Raw genomic sequence first — 18,016 nt, 5'->3', positions numbered from 1 at the left:
AGGCTCTTTTCAAAAGGATTGCTCAGCTCCTAGTGCAGATGCATAAATTGCAGGTGAGTGTGAGGCTCTGTGATTGATTGAGGCATGACAATTAGGTAGCAAGTAGTGGCAAGCTGAGTCCCCTGTGATGGGGCGTGCACATACTCAGTGGAACGCTCTGTCAAGGTACCTCGTTAAAACTTTTAACACTGGTCATTTCTCCCAAACTCTCCTTATTAAAATGGCTAGCAGAAAGAAATGCTTGGTTCTAGGACTGCTTGCCTTTTTATGGGCTGAATTGGGCATTGAAGGCAAAGAAGAGGAAGAAGAACAGACCTGTCAGCTGCTGGGCTACTTTGACTTGAATGGGTATGTAGGTGCCAGAAACCCTTCACTTGTTATTGGAGGACTGTTTCCTATTCATTCCAGGACCACCACAGCAAACGAGTCTATTTTGGAGCCAGTATCAGCAAAATGTGAAGGGTAAGCCATTCTTTTTTTTTCTTTTTACATCAGTTTTAGGAGGTGGGGGTAAATGAGTGGTGGGTGTGGGAATCAGAGTCTGGAACTGGAGCCATGATGCCAGCCCTGACTTTGACACTATTTATTTGACTCAGGATAGGTACTTGCTGTCTCTGTGCCTCAATTTCTCCGAGGTAGACATTCTAGGATTGCTTAGAAACAAGAAAGAAAAAAGACAGGTTTTATATGATATAGAACATTGCTCCTCAGAGGGTGGTCTGTGGACCACCAGCATCAGCATCATCTAAGAGCTTTTTAGAAATGTAGAATCTCAGGCTGCATCCCACATCTGCTGAATCAGAATCTGCATTCTGACAAGACCTCCTGATGATTCATGTACACATTAAGGTTTGAGAAGCATGATGTAGAGTTGTGCAGTGTTGCAGCTTTACTTTGACTTGTCATTAGACTAAAGTCTCCCCAGGTGAAAATACACAGTGCTGGAATGCTGATTTATTTATGAGCTAGTGTTCATAGCAAGATTCCTCCAGTTGGAAGGCTTCTACCCTACTCCCCTCATCCCAAAAATTGTCATGTCAAGAAGTGGGATCCATGACTGATAATCTGAATTTGCAAGGAATCCGTTGTAAGAAAAGCAAACATGGGTTATATTTCTGGGTGTGAAACACACACACACTTTTGATATGAAAAGAATGCCAGAAATTAAAGGAAAATTACTGTCCACACTGTTCTACTACCATAACAAAGCAGCTCTTTCCTTTCATTTCCATATATTCTTTCTCAGCCCTTTATATAAATGCAACTGTAATTTTTTCATAATGTGGCAATAGCATGGACACAGTTTTATATTGGGCATTTTACATCATATCTTAATCACTTCCATGATGCTGCGTGGTAATTATAATTACAAACGCATGCTGTAAAAATTTTGGCAACTTCTTATACAACTAAATCTTTACTGATCATAACTCCTTCCCTTTGGTCATATTTCATGCTACATATTTGAAATAGCACTAAAGGGGTGGATAAACTGTTGGCAAAAAGAAAGGATTGTAGTCAGGCTGTACTTAACTCTTTCCTGGACCTTCTAATTCTTTTCCATTCTCACAGTAAAGCAAAGGGAAGTGGGAAAGAAGCACTTTTGCTCATGGCTACATTATTTAGAGTCAATTCATTATTTATCAGAGAAGTTTTCACTGATTCAATCTTTAATAACATGAAATGAAAACCAGAGTTTGTCACAGTATAGTACACTCGTATTTCATCAGTGGAATCACTTAACTTGTTCTTCACCCTTCATTGGAGCTTCTGAAGGTTATCTTCCTAGCAAAGTAAAATAGAAAGGCCAATATACATATTTTTAGTAAAAATCCACCCTCTCATTAAAAAATAGTTTGGTATATCCACTGTGATTGACACAGTGGTGAGAAGTAAGTATGTCCCATTTAAAAAATAATTCACTGTATCAGGGATATTTTGGGTTTAAAAAAAATTTATTTTGGGCTGCGTTGGGTCTTCGTTGCTGCGCATAGGCTTTCTCTAGTTGCAGCGAGTGGGGGCTACTCTTCGTTGTGGAGCGCGGGTTCTAGGCACGCGGGCTTCAGTAGTTGTGGCAAGTGGGCTCAGTAGTTGTGGCACACGGGCTTAGTTGCTCCACAGCACGTGGAATCTTCCTGGACCAGGGCTCGAACCCATGTCCCCTGCATTAGCAGGCAGATTCTTAACCACTGCGCCACCAGGGAAGTCCCCAGGGATATTTTGATTTCCATCTCTAGTCCTCTGTTCTTATTTAATTTTCAGAGTAGTCTGATAGTTGCTTTATATGTTCAGTCCAGGGATCTTAATTGTAATCAGTGGGAGAGAGCGGGTGGTGTGTGCTTGCTCCATCTTGACTTTCACTCAAAGCCTGAGGATCCTTGAAAAGGTTACTTCGGCATCTTCTGACTGCCAGTGTTGCTGCTGAGAAGTCTGATGACATTCTGATTCTTCATGTTTTGTATGAAACTTGTTTCACATGATCCAGGGCATCTAAAAAGCCAGTTCCTTGTCCTGAATGTGGATCAGTAATGTAAGGCATCATTGCGGGGATTCTGCTTGTCTCCCGGCTTGTTGACTGAAACCCAAATTGCTCATCTTCACACCATACAAGCCTAAAACTTTCCCAGCACTTAAATCCATCCTACACATATCTATTGGATATTAATAACATTCCATATTTACATTTTTAGATATATCTTCTTCAAAATTAGAGCTATATAATGACTTTTCACCAATAACCATCAACAGTTTCTATCTATCTGTACCCAATTCCAATGTTCTCCTAGCCTCCCTCCCAATGGGAGAGCCCTCATGGGAGGCCTGGATAGGTGGTACTCAGGAGCTGGGCGTAATCGGATAACAATTTCATTTTGATGTCATTAACGTTTACCTATAACTGATCTAGATATGCAAGTTGGAGTTTGGAGAAGTCTCATTCTGAAACCCACAATTTTAACAGGATACTAGTTTTGGTTGGCCATCAGCCAAAGTGAACAGAAGAGGAAGACTTTTATTTTGAAAATGTTGTTCGGAGCAGAGAAGACAGTGAAATGGAGGGAAGAAGGGAGTATTTTAATTCTTGTTTTGGTTGATCTAAACAAAGTTAGGATTTAGAGAAATTTTCTGCGGAACAAAAGGTATGCATTGTATAATGGTACTGTGAGTATCATAATGGAAATCAACAAATGAAAGAAAAATCATCCCAAATCCCACCCTTTCAGTACCCATTTAAAATTTTTACCTGTTGATAGTTATCCAAGTGTTCACATAATTTATGTGTAGTTTTAATTATAGTATAGAAACAACGTTGCATACAGACTGTTTTACCTAATATTATATGCATGCTGCAGTGTAATTTCTCTAATTATACTTTTTTAATGATGGAAAATGTTCCTATCAAGTCAATGTACCATAATGAGCATGTAAATGCTTTCCAATTTTTCAATATTATAAATAATTCTAAAATGAACAGTTTGGAACGTACCTAGTTTTTTCTTTTGGGAAGAACAATACCTTCAGATAAATTCTCTGGGGTGTAATTATTGATTCAAAGCAGGTGAACATTTTCTAGCTCTTGAAATGTATTACTCTCTCACCTTAAAAAAGATATTGCTATATTTATTTCAAAAATGTGTATGCCAATTTGTATGGCCATCCGTGTAAATTTAGAGGCCAGTTGTCTTAGGACGATAAAGCCCTTCATGTTCAGACTCCTGATTCTCCAGTCTCCTCTTCCCATGCCATACCTATTCCTACCCTGTTCTCCAAGTGTCCTGATCTTCCCATTCCTAGAATGTTAGGTTCTTTTGTTGTCATGCCTTCACACATACCGTGCCCTGTACTTGCAGCATTCGTCCCCTGTTTTTATGTTACCCTTCAAGACTTAGCTTGGCTGTTAGGTCCCCCAGGACAAGGTTCCCCACCCCTTTAACTGCTGGTCCCTATGTCTACCCCTATCGCTGTGTTTATCGTTTTGTGCATGGCTATTTTTCTGTTTCTTTGCCTAGACACTGCAGTGCCTATCTTTTTCACTGTTGCATTTATAATGTCTCGCACCAGTGCAACTCAGTAACTACGTCTTGAATAAAAGGCAAAGCTAAACTAAACTAAAAAACCCAGTTAAAGAGACACGGAGGAAAAATCTAATCTGCCAACAGAGCTATGTGCTATTAGATATTTAATTCAAAAATATTTATTGAGGGCTTACCTGGTGGCGCAGTGGTTGAGAGTCCGCCTGCCGATGCAGGGGACACGGGTTTGTGCCCTGGTCCGGGAAGATCCCACATGCCACGGAGCGGCTGGGCCCGTGAGCCATGGCCACTGAGCCTGCGTGTCCGGAGCCTGTGCTTCGCAGTGGGAGAGGCCACAACAGTGAGAGGCTCGCGTACCGCAAAAAAAAAAAAAAAAAAAAAATTCAGTAGAAGATAGGTAGTTAGATACTAGAGCTACAGAGGACATTAAGAGAAAACATCCTTGAGGTCGTTGCTTTCAAATAGGTTAAAGTTTGGTTAAAACTGGGAAGAAAGAAAGAGAGTTGGAAATAGAATATTTATTTTTAATGGAGAAGAAATTGAAAAAAAATGTGCTGATGGACTAAAGGGAAGTACTTTTCCTTTTTGTGCCTAGGGAATGGAAAGGAGGAGGCATCTCATTCATGGTTAAATGTAAGAGTGATAGGAAAGAGATGTTTCTTAATTGAAAAAGCTCAACACTAACAATCAAATCATGGCAGGAAAAATTATCTATTGGAGTCATAACATATATCGTATATATAAATATTTTGTACTGCTTTTATATAGTCCTGTCATAAGTATTTTCATGTATTTACAAAACTTTTATTATTATAATTAACATATAGAAGAAACCAGGAGAAACCTATAGGAAGGTAAGGAAGAGGGAAAGGAGACTTATAGGGTACCGGGGACTTCCAATGAATGGGGAAAAATGTATTGAGGAATTATTGCGTGTTCTGCGTGGTGGAGAGAATTGCGAATATAAGAATATTTTTGTGAAAAGAGGTAATCAGCTGTCCAAAAAGATGCTTCCCAGCCCAAACCAATCAATAATGAATATGATTCATACTTGAACCCTTTAAATTGCAGTATCTTTTTAGGAAATATTAACATGCTCACACAAGGCAGGTGCCCCCTGACGTTTTGGCAAAATGCCCTCATCACCAATCCCAGCTAAAAGCTGCTTTCGCCTTCACAGATCCACCCACTGACTAAGGCCTTACAAAACCTTTTTCCTTTTCAGGTTCAACTTCCGGTGATTCCGCTGGATGAAAACCATGATCCACACCATCAGGGAGATTAATGAAAGGAAGAATATTTTGCCCAACATCATTTTGGGCTATCAGATCTTTGATACCTGTTTCACCATCTCCAAATCCATGGAAGCGGCATTGGTATTCCTCACAGGGCAGGAAGAAAACAAGCCCAGTTTTAGAAGCAGCACCGGGGCAGTGCTGGCAGGACTTGTTGGAGCAGGTGGATCATCCTTCTCAGTTGCTGCTTCAAGAATTCTAGGGTTGTATTACCTACCTCAGGTATTTCAGAATATTGTCCTGGGCACTAACTTATAAAGAGACACAAGGTATGTGAAAATTGCTGCAAAGAGTACGCTAGGTGCTCAGGTGAGGCTGGGATAAGTTACACAGACAAACAGGATGGTGGTAATGCTGACGCCCCTAATTACTCTGTTCAGTCTGGCCTCAGCAAGTGTGACTAGTGATTTCAGACTGTTCTACATCCCTTAGGATCCTGCCTTAGTTTTGAGCTTGAGACTGTGACCTAGTGATTTGTATGTTGACATCTCAGTAGGCAATACACTCGAAAACACTGGGTGAAGTACAGAGTAGGTGATTGAGAAATACTTGCTGATTGATTGATAGATGGTATAAGGAACTCATTTTGTTTCTGGCCTGTATTAATACTTATTAATCATGACCCTTTTTGTTCATACGCTAACATACTGAAATGAGCTGGGATGCTAATTTACAGATTATTTTAAATTCAGGGACAGTGACACATTTCAACCTAAGAACAGATGATATTAGGAAGAATGGATGAGGATACGGGGAGGGGGAAGGGTAAGCTGGGATGAAGTGAGAGAGTGGTATGGACATATATACACTACCAAACGTAAAATAGATAGCTAGTGGGAAGCAGCCGCATGGCACAGGGAGGTCAGCTCGGTGCTTTGTGACCACCTAGAGGGGTGGGATAGGGAGGGTGGGAGGGAGATGCAAGAGGGAGAGGATATGGGGATATATGTATATGTATAGCTGATTCACTTTGTTATACAGCAGAAACTAACACACCATTGTAAAGCAATTATACTCCAATAAATATGTTAAAAGAAAAAGAAAAGAAAAGAAAATATAAGTAAAGCTCTATATTTATTTCCAGGGGTGGTTCACAAAAATATCGTCAGGACTTATTAATGTGAAGGATGATTAAGCTTATTTGTGTTACTGAAGTAATGGGAGAAGTTAAAATGATTGTTAAAAAGTGGCATTTACAAAGTGTGTCTTTATAAAGCTGCAAATACAAATGTAGGGGGGACAGGGTAATACTGAGGAACAGAACCAAGAGGAGGGGTCAGGTGACACAGCCGACACCTTCAATGTGGGCTTCATGCAGCTTAGACAAACTGCTGCTGCTGTGAGCTCTGCTTTCCACCAAATACCGACTGTGGTCCAGGCACCTGCTAGAAACCTCTAGATAGATCTTCTCATTTAAGTCTTGTAGTAAATCTGCAAAGAGGGTAAAAGAAATCTTACATACAACAGACACTTTCACGTGTGTTGTCTCATTTAATATGCTGAGCAACCTTAAAATGTAGATGTCATAACCCTGATTTCACTCATGGGGAAACTGATTTCAGCAGGTTTTAGTATCCACAATCTTACACTGATTATGTAGCCGGAATTAGAAATCGGGTGTCTCTGCTTCGTAAATGAGATTCTTTCCTACATGTGGCTTCCATGATGTTGGTGCTTGGGAGGTTCCAAAGAAGAATGTAAACTTTAGCCAGTGGAGTAAGGATAGGACAAAGGATAAAAAGAAAAATAGGAATAATCTGTCACTTATGAAAGAATTGGCAATCATGGAGCTATGTAATTATAATATAGGAGGTCTTATTGGAAGTGATGCAGTAATAACATGGGATGGCAATGGGATGGGATAGGAGAGAATGTGACATATCTTCTCAATTGCAGAGTCGCTGAGGCTGAGAGTAAGGTACAGCAGAAATGTATGTAAGATTGTCAGAAATTCACGTTACTGGCCATTCTACTTTCATTTTTAAGTTCTCACTGATAGAAAATACGCACAAGGACCACTGGCAAGATGAGAAAAATACCTCTTCGTTTATCTAGCAAGTGCCTATAAAATGATGACCTCTAGTAACTCTGTTGGAGAATAAGACTTAAACCTGAGGTGGAAGTGGAGTTTCCTACCGTCTTTCTCAGTCTAAGTCTTAGGACTTAAATACCCAGAAGGCCCGGCAGAGAGAAACAAGGAAAGAGAAGAGGAGAAAAAGAGAGAAAGCAGTGGTGATGGAGAGAGAGAGAGAGAGAGAGAGAGAGAGAGAGAGAGAAAGAAAAGAAAAGAAAAGAAAAAGAGGAACTGGGCCTGGCAAATAGATTGTGAGTCTGCTTACTCCATCATCTGTATGGGTGACGAGTTAGATCAGAGAAAGAGCCTGGATGGCTTGAATCACACACCTAGTCTCAAGAAAACATAGATGAAAGAACTGGTCACCTCCCTTTCCGAGTATGTGACCCTGAGTATGAAAAGTGGTGCATTGAATGTCATCACCTTAATAATTAGCTCCTCCAGCTACCTTGGGGTGGGGTGAGGTGGGAAAAGGGTGGATAGGGAGGCCCAAAGTGCTCCCCCTAACAGTCCCCACCACCCACGGAGCAGGGAGAGGAGTAGAAGTCCTTTTGTCTCTGGAAGGGTGTGAGAATAAAGGGAGAACTGTTAAGTTCCCTCCTTCTCCAATACAGATACTCAAAGGTTGTGTAATTTGAGGTTTGGCTATTGCTTTCTAATAACTGCATGAATATTTTCAGTTGCAGGTGGGTTACGCCTCTACCTCCTCACTTCTTAGTGACACATTTCCATCTTATCTTCACACAGTAGCCAGTGATAAGATCCAGCCGGAGGCCATGGTACAACTTACCCACATTTTGGTTGGGTCTGGATAGGCACATAGCAGCTGACGATGATTGTGGAAATTACGGAGTAAAGGTTTTTAAGGAAAAAATGGAGAGTGTCACCCTCTGTGTTGCATTCTCCGAAACCGTTCCCAAAGTCCATTCTAATGAGAAAGTGCAAAAAGCTATTGATGCTATAACGAACTCCACTGCCAGAGTCATTGTGCTCCATGCATCTGATATTGACCTAAGTCCTTTCATGCTGGAAATGGTTTACCATAACATAACTGACAGAACATGGATAGCGAGTGAAGCCTGGATCGCCTTTGCTCTCATTGCAAAGCCTGAATATTTCTCGTATTTTGGTGGAAGTATTGGATTTTCAATACCAAGAGCTGATATACTGGGATTAAAAGAACTTCTTTATGATGTAAATCCTGGCAAGGATCCAAATGATGTACTGACCATTGAATTTTGGCAAACTGCTTTTAACTGTACTTGGCCCAATAGTAGTGTTCCATACAACACTGACCATAGAGTGAATATGACTGGTAAAGAGGACAGATGACACGCCATGTCTCATAAATTCTATACTGGAAAGGAGAAGTTGGAAGATCTTAAAAATACCTATCTGGATGTGTCTCAGCTAAAAATTACACACAATGTCAACCAAGTTGTGTATTCTATGGCATATGCCCTGGATCGTCTAAGTAGATGTGAGGAAGGACATTGGCCATATATTCCAGGAAACACCTGTGCATATATACTGATTTTGAGCCTTGGCAGGTAAGTTGTGGTTTGTTTTACTTCATGATATAGTTTGACATAAAAAGCATTCATACAATTAAAACCATTGATCTGTTTTTGTACTTCATAGACATGATTTTATCACTTGCCCCCTAAAAGAATGGCTTGCTTATGTTACCTAAATGGGCATTTTAGAGTTTCCATTTGTTAACAGAGTTATTATTAGGTTTGCTGTGAATGATGGAAAAACGCCCCCATACAGTGCTTTAAACAAGATAGGTTTTTTCCTTCACATAAATGAAGTTTGGAGGTTAGCATTCTGGGACTGAAAGAGTGGCTTAGGGATTGAGTTTCCTTCTACCTTGTCATTTCATCACTCTGAATCTGTGCGTTCACCTCATAATTCCATATGGCTACTTGGGCTTCAACCATCATGTCCACACTCTAACCAGCAGGAAGGAGAAAGGACAAAGATGTGTATATGGCTCCATTTAAGGACATTTCCTGGAAATTACGTACAATTCTCTTTACATCCCATTAGCCGGGATCTAGTTATATGGTCACACGTAGCTGCAAGGGAAACTGGAAGATGTAGTCTTTGTGCAGTGTCAGAGGGGCCATGCTAGGGTGTGAAGGCCAGGAGGTGAAGATTGTTAGGACCACCTTGGAGATTGGCTCTCACATCTCCTGTCTCAGGTCTGACGTCCCAGCAATTCATGTTGGGACACACAAACCCTAATGGTCTCACCAAGATGCACACCTAATCAGAGGGCTCCTCTGCTTACATCCTTCAGCACCTCCCCTCTCCTATAAAGGATAAAGCATGAGCATCCCTGGTCTGACACTGTCAGCCCTCTACGATCTATGCCATCAGCATCTCTGACTCCATTGCTCTTTCCATGACCCTCACCACTTTATTTTCCAGCAACACCAAATTGCTTGTCCCAACAGGGTCCACAGTGGCTGGAACCACTGCATCTTCACTTTTATTTTTATTTTCAAATTGATCCCACGATGCACTTAGTTTGGTATCTCTTTAGCCTCCACCAATCTGTGGCAGTTCTTCATTCTTTCCTTTTTTTTTTAATGAACGTGATACTTTTCATAAGTACTGGACAGCTATTTATGTTTTTCAATTTATGTTTGTCTAATTTTTTTCCTCATGATTACATTTAGGTTATGCATTTATGGCTATAATACTGTAAAGGTGATATGTATCCTTTTCTATGTCTCATCAGGAGGTACATGATGTCACTATGTCTCATTAATGGTGACATTAACTTTGATTACTTAGTGACAGTGATGTCACCATGTTTTTCCATTATAAAGTTACTATGTTTCCCTTTGTAATTAATAATTGCATTGTGAGGCAATATTTTGAAGCTCTGAAAATATTGTTTTATGTAATGCTTTGATCCACAAAGTTTAGCATCCTTTGATGATGATTATTGCCTGAAACAACTATTACTGTGTTATTTTTAAAATGGTGTTTTTTTTTTTCTATTTCCCTCATTCCTTTTACATTTATTAAATGGAATTATACTTTTCCCTCACTAATTTATTTGCATCACATGGACTCATGGATATACTGTTCTATGAGTATAATAATTCATAGCTATCATTACGCATTTTGTTGCTCAAAATTCTCCAGGTTGGACAATTTGTATTGTATTGTGTTGTATTTCTCTGCCCCAGTCTTGAAGTAACCATTTCCCCAGAGTCCTATTTCCATTTACTGGAGAATGGAATTTAGAAAGCAAGATCTGAGTACTAAGTTGTTCATCGGTACTAGGGAAATTGTGGTAAATTCAAAATGAGAAATTAAGTTATGCTATAGGTGAGTTCTTTCATTTTAAAAGAAATCCTCTGAGTACTTTTTTAACAAAAAGGATCTTTTTATATGGTAAACAACAATCTCTAACTTGTTATTTGAAGATTTCAATATTACAATTTAAATTTGCTCAAAAAGCAACAAATATGTGTTAGGATTGCAGAGAAAAGAGTTTTTAGGGAGGGTCAAGGGACCACATAGTGTTAGGGTGAATGGTGGTGGTGTAGTCCAAGGGAGAATTCATGCTCTTTGACACACTCCCGGAATGATGTAAGTAAAAACTGAAAAGTAAGACCTCACAGTAGAGAGAGTTAATAGGCACATTTAAAGATGCTTCATAAATGCATCAAAAAGTAAAAAATTGTGATTTATTTAAAACCAAAATGATAATGCACTCCATAATCATTTTTCTCAGCTTATCTCATTAGCAGACTTGGTCGGAACATATATATATATATATATATGTAAAACCGTTTTACTCTTGTGGTTTATTTGGACATTTCTAAATTCTTTTTCATGCCTCGTGGTAGGGAACTGTCCTACCATCCAATGGTGATAAACAGATGGAATTATGGAAAGGCTGTAAGGTTGCAGCCTTTGAAAATTTCCTTGCTTGAGTCTTCTGAAGACTGAGAAAGAAAAATATGCCTCTCCCCAGTGGACTTGGCAGTAAAAGTCACCCTGTTGTGAACTCTGATGTAGATTTCATGTTGACTGAGAATAGCATACAGTAAAAGAGGGAGAGATAAAAGGGCAAGTGACCTGGAGTAGCCCTACTGGTAGATGGTGATTATTATAATACTTACCTTTGTATACTGACTTACTAAAAGCTTCTAGCTATATTACCTTAATCTCTACGACAGAGGTAGGGCAGGGATGATTTCCCTTCTTTTACAGACTGGGAAACTAATGCTTAGTTAGGATATATGACTTGCCTAAGGTTATGTCATTTGACAGAGCCAAAATATGACTCCAAATCATCATACACCATAATTCAGGCTCTTTCTGCTATGTTGTTTCTCTGGTTTGTGGAGGGTTAGGGATTGGACTGGGCCCTCTGGTTGGGAGACATAAGTCTAGCATGTGGTGCTGACAAAGACCACGGGCACAGGATATATCTCAGTGCAGACTGGTTACCTTCATACTAAAGAACGTATGCTCTTACCCCAGCTAAGGTTGACTGGGTAAAGCAAGAGTACTAGAGGTATTATTTTGTTAGGGGGTTCCTATTTATGTCTATGAAGTTATTCTGTAGGTGTACAATCAGCTCCATCCACTTTTGTACTCTTAGCAATGGCCTCTTTGGTACACCCTTGTCTCACATATTATTCCCGTGGCTTAGAATCTCTTTGATTCCAGTATTTGTCAGGCAACTTGCTACTATTTTTTTTCTTTTTCTGAGCTGCACTCTAATCCTAGGTTTATCAACACAATTCTTTTCTCTACACAACAAAGTAAACACAATATTATCTAAAATGCCACAAAGTTACAAAACTCAAAACAGAAAATGTATAGTACTGACTGTACAATAAAAGCCAAAAAAGCAATGTACACATTGCCAAGGTAATTTGCAGGACCACCATGAATACCAACACAACGTGGGGGTGGGGTGCTTCTGTGGTGACCCGACAGAGCTGGCTCTCAACTTACGAGTTTCAGAGAGAAAGGGAGATGTGTGTGTGCACGCACATGAGTACACGTGAAAAGAACCATTTGGGGTATTAGGCCCTAGAGGTCAGAAGAGGACTCAAGCAGAGGAGCAGGGTCAGGCTAACTGGAACGGCAGCTGCATAAAATCACACCCTTTCCTGTGGGACCCTGCAGGCCAACAGGATAGAGCACGAGCAGGCCACCAGATCGGCCCCAGGTCACCTGTGGAATGGGAAAACATGCTCCCAGGCTGGGGCTGTACCACCTCCTGGAGCCCCCTGCTCATCCCTGCTGGCTTTGTCACTAACTGACTCTCAGGAACTGTGGAAGTTTTCTAGCCAGAAAACTGGAGGGCATCTTTATAAGCACGACCCCAAACCAACAACACTCCTGCAGCTGGAACTCTGCCGCCAGGGGAAATGTAGCAGGTACTGCCTTCACCTTCGAAGCCTGCCTCTGAGTGAGGGATTTCTTTCCTACCGATCCTCCTTCGTCTAGAAAAGTGACAAAAGTGAGTTGGATGGGAGTCCAAGTCACAGGGCAGAGCTTCAGTGGCCCTGCGTATCGGGAGGAGTTGAAGCTGGAGCGGCTCCTGCGGCGGCGGCGGCAGGGGGACGGCGCCAAGGGGAACGCGACCTTCCTCATCTGTGGGGGTGACCTGCGCCACATGGGAGGCGGTGGCGGCATTCTCCTGGGAGGGCTGAATCGCCGGGGGGCGGGGGAGGTGGCTGAGGCCAGGGGTCCAGCAGAGCGGTGGCAGTGATCTCCTGGCCATCAATGTGTCCTCCGTCCATGTGCTTCAGCGCCTTCTCGGGCTCATCTGGATTCTCAAACTACACATATATGTAGCCTTTAGACAGATGCCGGTGCATCCTTTCTACAGGCACGTCAATCATTTTAATTTTCCCATAGGTGGAGAATATCTCCATGATATGATCCTTGGTCACATTCCTGGTGAGCCTTCCAATGTGCACTGTGGTGGGTTTAGGCGAAGGGCTCCGCCTTTTCCTTTCCTTTTCATCTCTTTTGGGTGGTTTGGATTTGGAGCGGGAACGCCGCCTGTTGTCCTGCCTGTGCCGACAAGGACTGGGAGAGCCAGGCGAGCTGCCGGAGCTGGAGCTGCGGGATGTGCTGGAACTTCCTGAGCGGCTCGATGCTGAAGATGAGCTGGAGCCGCGGCTGGAGCCCGTGCTGGTGCTCGAGCCCGAGCTGCAGTTCGAGCTGGACCGAGACCTGGTGCTGCTGCTACCACTGGAAGCGCTGCGCCTCTTTCGAGTTTTATCCCTGTCACGATCCTTCTCGCTCGACTCCTTGGTGGCCCCCATATCTTTAGAGCGATTCTTGGACCTCTCATCAGAGCCGTCTTTGCGCTTGGTAGGAGAAGGAGCCCCAGTGCTGGACTTTTGTATTATTTTCTTTGACTCCTAGCAAGCTCTTCTTTTTCACTCCTGATAAATCCATTTTCCCCTTCTGAGCTGTTCAAAGCAGCAATGGCGGCCTCACTTATCTGAACTCTCCCTTCTAACTTGAGTCTGAGAAACGATCATTAATGGATAGCAATTTACGCCAAAGTGCAGCATCTTCCAGCCGCCGTGACCTCCTCCCCGTCTCCTCAGCCTCTGAGGCCGGCGCCGCTCTGGCGTCAGGATTAGGGAGCGGGAAGGCCTAAGTTTTTTTAAAACCCAGCTCAGATGGCTACTTCCTGGGGAAACCTCCTTCAGTTTTCCTAAGGCAGTTAGTTAGCCACTCCCTCATCTGTGCCCTCTCAACACTCTTTCCACATCAGCAACACAGAGTACATTGAATTTACCATTAGTACCTGTTTATTTGTCTAGCCCTTCTACTGGACTGTGAACTTTGGAAGGGTGGGGAATGGGTCTTGATCTTCCCGTCTCTAGCACCTGACATGCAGGGAAGGGAATGATGGTAGTAGGGTAGACTGGTACCTGTTAGTGAAGAAATCTAAGAGGGAATATCCTCTCTTCCCTAGGTTTGTAGGTATTAGGAAATATTAGGCATCACTTTACCTTGGTATAGATCAGTACTGTCTAATAGAAATTTAAAAGCCACACAGGTAATTAAAACTTTTATAGTAGCCAAATTAAAAAATAAAAAGGAACAGATGAAGTTAAATTTAATATATTTTATTTAACCCCAAATAATACTTTAACATTTGGTCATAATCAGGATAACTTAATATAAAAATAATTACATGAAATTATTAAGGAGAGAGTTTACATTTTTTTGAACTAACTTTTGCAACCCAGTGTGTATTTTACCCTTATAGCCCATCGCAATTTGGCCAGCCACTTTTCAAATTTCAATTGTCATATGTGGCTAGGAGCTGTTGTATTAGACAGCAAAGGTATAGAGGAATAGGAAAAAATTCAGTCCCATGAATTAGATAGGAGTTTTGAGATTATTTTCTTTATAAACCCTGTTTTCTAGGCAATCAAATTTTTAAAAATTGTTTTTTTCCCTGTTGTTTTTCCCCCTTTTTTTCTAGTTAATGTGTTATTTGAAGACACTTAAGTTTACAACCCATAATGGAATGAGAATAGAAGTTGATGATAATGGAGATGTGGCTGGATACTATGATATTCTAAATTGGCAATTAGATGATAATGGAGAGATAGCCTTTGTGAAGGTTGGAGAATATATATTCACAAACTCTAAATTTGAACTCGTGATGATTAAGAATGTGACAATATTTTGGAACAACGAATCATCAGAGGTTAGTTACTCTGACATCTTATTTTGTTTATATATATAGAGAATTGCATTTTTATACTCTTTTAGGTGCTATGGAATATCAGAAACCTAGAGCTGGCTATTCCAAGTTAATTTTCCCGAATAAAATACATATCTTTTCTATATATAGGTTCAGATCTTTTGTTTTTGGAACTTTTTTTATTATAGTTTTAAATATTAGTTCTATGATTTTGTTTTCCTTCTTCAAGTACTCCAAAATGTTTGACTTCCTTTGTCTCTTCCTTTTATTCACTTTCTTTCTGATAATTTTTGCTTTATTCTTTATCTCATCCTTATTCTCTTTATTGTTTTCCTGCCTTTATTGAATGCCCCTTATTAACTTTTTACTCAAGTATATATATTTTGAACACCTTGTGACTTTTATCTTAATTTTTGAAATAGTTTCTTTCCTGAGATAAATGAATTTTCATTTCTTCCAGTCTTATATCCATTGATGTTTTAAATTTTAAAATATCTGGTTTGAGATATTTTTGACATCTACAAGTGCTTTTCTGAGAATACTTAATTGAAGTGCTAGGATATCTATTTAAAGTGTTACAGTATTCTTCTGCTTAATGGTTGTGTATGTACGTTTTAGAGGGGAATTTTAACTTACTGGAATATTTTTTTAAAAATTTTATTGAAGTATTGTTGATTTACAATGTTGTGTTAATTTCTGCTGTACAGCAAAGTGATTCAGTTATATATATATATACTTTTCTTTTCCATTATGGTTTATCACAGGATATTGAATATAGTTCCGTGTGCTACACAGTAGGCCCTTGTTGTTTATCCATCCTATATACAATAGTTAGCATCTGCTAATCCCAAACTCCCAATCCTTCCCTCCCCCACCCCCCTCCCTCTTGGCAACCACAAGTCTGTACTCTGTATCTGTGAGTCTGTTTCTGTTTCATAGATATGTTCATTTGTATCGTATTTCAGATTCCACATATAAGTGATATCATATGGTATTTGTCTTTCTCTTTCTGCAATGAACATTGGGGTGAAAGTATCTTTTTGAATTATGGTTTTCTCTGGATATATGCCCAGGAGTGGGATTGCAGGATCATGTGGTAGCTCTATTTTAAGCTTTCTAAAAAAAAAAATTTATTGGAGTATAGTTGCTTTACAATGTTGTGTTAGTTTCAGGTGTACAGCAGAGTAAATCAGTTATACATATACATATATCCACTCTTTTAGGTTCCTTTCCCATATAGGCCATTACAGAGTATTGAGTAGAGTTACCTGTGCTATACAGTAGGTCCTTATTAGTTATCTATTTTATATGTAGTAGTATGTATATGTCAATCCCAACCTCCCAATTGAGCCCTCCCCCGCCATTACCCCCTGGTAACCATAAGTTTGTTTTCTACATCTGTAATTCTATCTCTGTTTCGTAGATAAGTTAATTTGTAGCCTTTTTTAGATTCCCCATATAAGTGATATCATATGATATTTGCCTTTCTCTGTTTGACTTACTTTGCTCAGTATGACAATCTCTAGGTCCATCCATGGTGCTGCAAATGCATTATTATTATTATTATTTAAGGCTGAGTAGTATTCCATTGTATTTATGTACCATATCTTTTTTTTTTTTAACATCTTTATCGGAGTATAATTGCTTTACAATGGTGTGTTAGTTTCTGCTTTATAACAAAGTGAATCAGTTATATATATACATATGTTCCCATATCTCTTCCCTCTTGCATCTCCCTCCCTCCTACCCTCCCTATCCCACCCCTCCAGGCGGTCACAAAGCACCGAGCTGATATCCCTGTGCTATGCGGCTGCTTCCCACTAGCTATCTACTTTACGTTTGGTAGTGTATATATGTCCATGCCTCTCTCTCACTTTGTCACAGCTTACCCTTCCCCCTCCCCATATCCTCAAGTCCATTCTCTAGTAGGTCTGTGTCTTTATTCCTGTCTTACCCCTAGGTTCTTCATGACATTTTTTCTTCTTAAATTGCATATATATGTGTTAGCATATGGTATTTCTCTCTCTCTTTTTAACTTACTTCAGTCTGTATGACAGACTCTAGGTATATCCAACTCATTACAAATAGCTCAATTTCATTTCTTTTTATGGCTGAGTAATATTCCATTGTATATATGTGCCACATCTTCTTTATCCATTCATCCGATGATGGACACTTAGGTTGTTTCCATCTCCGGGCTATTGTAAATAGAGCTGCAGTGAACATTTTGGCACATGACTCTTTTTGAATTATGGTTTTCTCAGGGTATATGCCCAGTAGTGGGATTGCTGGGTCATATAGTAGTTCTATTTGTAGTTTTTTAAGGAACCTCCATACTGTTCTCTACGGTGGCTGTATCAATTTACATTCCCACCAACACTGCAAGAGGGTTCCATTTTCTCCACACCCTCTCCAGCATTTATTGTTTCTAGATTTTTTGATGCTGGCCATTCTGACTGGTGTAAGATAATATCTCATTGTAGTTTTGATTTGCATTTCTCTAATGATTAGTGATGTTGAGCATTCTTTCATGTGTTTGTTGGCAGTCTGTATATCTTCTTTGGAGAAATGTCTATTTAGGTCTTCTGCCCATTTTTGGATTGGGTTGTTTGTTTTTTTGTTATTAAGCTGCATGAGCTGCTTCTATATTTTGGAGATTAATCCTTTCTCAGTTGCTTCATTTGCAAATATTCTCTCCCATTCTGAGGGTTGTCTTTTGGTCTTGTTTATGGTTTCCTTTGCTGTGCAAAAGCGTTGAAGTTTCATTAGGTCCCATTTGTTTATTTTTGTTTTTATTTCCATTTTTCTAGGAGGTGGGTCAAAAAGGATCTTGCTGTGATTTATGTCACAGAGTGTCCTGCCTATATTTTCCTCTAAGAGTTTGACAGTTTCT

The 18,016-nt window shown here is 40.2% G+C and overlaps 1 protein-coding gene and 1 pseudogene across 1 annotated transcript in view; one reads left to right on the top strand and one right to left on the bottom strand.

Annotated features, from left to right (window-relative positions):
- The first annotated feature begins 220 nt into the window (after positions 1-220).
- Positions 221-18,016, top strand: part of LOC114890338 (vomeronasal type-2 receptor 1-like) — a 32,188-nt gene continuing 14,392 nt past the window's right edge. The window contains 7 exon segments of the mRNA XM_029213742.1: positions 221-462; positions 5,257-5,548; positions 8,087-8,186; positions 8,189-8,215; positions 8,218-8,928; positions 8,931-8,950; positions 14,899-15,126. Of these exon segments, the coding sequence (XP_029069575.1) occupies positions 221-462; positions 5,257-5,548; positions 8,087-8,186; positions 8,189-8,215; positions 8,218-8,928; positions 8,931-8,950; positions 14,899-15,126 (1,620 nt within the window).
- On the bottom strand, positions 12,696-13,853 carry LOC114890738 (annotated as a pseudogene).

The sequence above is a fragment of the Monodon monoceros genome, unplaced genomic scaffold (genome assembly GCF_005190385.1).
Source record: "Monodon monoceros isolate NGI ecotype Baffin Bay Population unplaced genomic scaffold, NGI_Narwhal_1 Super_Scaffold_11, whole genome shotgun sequence".
Lineage (NCBI taxonomy): Eukaryota > Metazoa > Chordata > Mammalia > Artiodactyla > Monodontidae > Monodon > Monodon monoceros.
The sequence above is the reverse complement of the archived record's forward strand: the minus strand, read 5'-3'. Positions and strand labels throughout refer to the sequence as shown.